The following is a 1209-nucleotide window of genomic DNA, read 5'->3' as shown; positions in this document are numbered from 1 at the left end:
CTTCCGAACATCCACGAGGTCCTCGTCGCCAAGAAGAAGTAAGCTGCCCGGCAGCACTGTCCGATTGGAACGATACAGGTCACATAGTGACCACCTTTTGTTGTTAAACCGTGCTTGAAGTTATTGGTATGTAGCTAATAGAACAAATCAGTCGCCGACTTCATTCACAGTAAAGCATCTGCGACATCTACAAGTTCTTGTTTGTACTCCTCCGTGGTATAGATGTGGAGGTTTGAAATCTTGTTTCTGCTGTTGAATTTGATAGTGGGTGCACCACCTCTTCCTCTCCGCCGTCGACCACGCTGGGCTTTGGTGATGGTGGGGACGGAGCGATTCCTTTGCAGTTTCATTGTTTCCAAGAAAGAGTCGAACGTAGGCAACGGCATCTCACTCCACATGTCCTTTAAGTCCTTGTCCAAGGCATCGACAAGTTCCTCCTGCGGAGGCGGGCCAAAGGAGTAGATTATTATGCCCTTAAGGGTTGCGCAGGCCTCGCATTTGTTCTCCAACTTCTCCGTCAACTCACATTTCATGTGGCTTTCTGCGGTGTACGCTTTGCAACGTACGGCTTTCGTAGCTCGAATGGCTCGAGCCTGCTTGTTTTCTACCAGCGTGTTTAACCACTCCTCCATCTTTGGATTGTGCTCTAATAGATCCGGAGTTATCTCCAATCCACGTTCAGCATACTCTGGGTTCGTCTTCAGCACCTGCAGTATCGCTTCAGGTGACACCATCTGCTCGAAAGGACTCTGATACCTCCAGCGCTTTCGGACACCATCGAAAACGATTCTAGGGTGGTCCTTCAAAGCACTTAGGAACTTGTGATCTCGCAAAATCTGGATCTCGTTGCCCAGAGCGACTTGTAACTGCTGAGTGAGAAGAGGCATCTCGGACTTCTTCAAGATTTCTAAGCACTTGTGCATAGCAAACCCGTACGCGCGCGGTGCATCTTCAGTCTGCTGTGACACTCTACTCATTCAGTAGGCAAATTGCAGATTTCTTTGCCCATGTGTGTATCTTCGCATCGACTGGAGACAGGGTGCACCTTTGGGATTGCCCTTGACAGAATGAGTTCGGGGCGTTTGCGAGTTCAAATCAGAGCAATTTGGTGACTGCCCCTACGTCGCGGAAACTCTTCGCGGCGCAAATTGCAGTGACGATTGGGTTCTTTCGATATTGTTAGCGCTCATCCTCATCCTTGAAAAATTG

At 49.2% G+C, this 1209-nt stretch overlaps 1 protein-coding gene across 1 annotated transcript; it reads right to left on the bottom strand.

Moving 5' to 3' along the window:
* Window positions 1-164: 164 nt before the first annotated feature.
* On the bottom strand, window positions 165-977 carry KVP17_000138 (uncharacterized protein; the record flags this gene model as incomplete). Its single annotated transcript, XM_068517564.1, has 1 exon — window positions 165-977. One exon carries the CDS (start codon window positions 975-977, stop codon window positions 165-167), a length of 813 nt encoding a protein of 270 aa, XP_068371258.1.
* Between the last annotated feature and the right edge of the window lie 232 nt (window positions 978-1209).

The sequence above is a fragment of a genome (genome assembly GCF_019968985.1).
Source record: "MAG: Porospora cf. gigantea B chromosome Unknown PgB_NODE_8882_length_1340_cov_118.9, whole genome shotgun sequence".
In the NCBI taxonomy this organism is placed as follows: domain Eukaryota; phylum Apicomplexa; class Conoidasida; order Eugregarinorida; family Porosporidae; genus Porospora; species Porospora cf. gigantea B.
The sequence above is the reverse complement of the archived record's forward strand: the minus strand, read 5'-3'. Positions and strand labels throughout refer to the sequence as shown.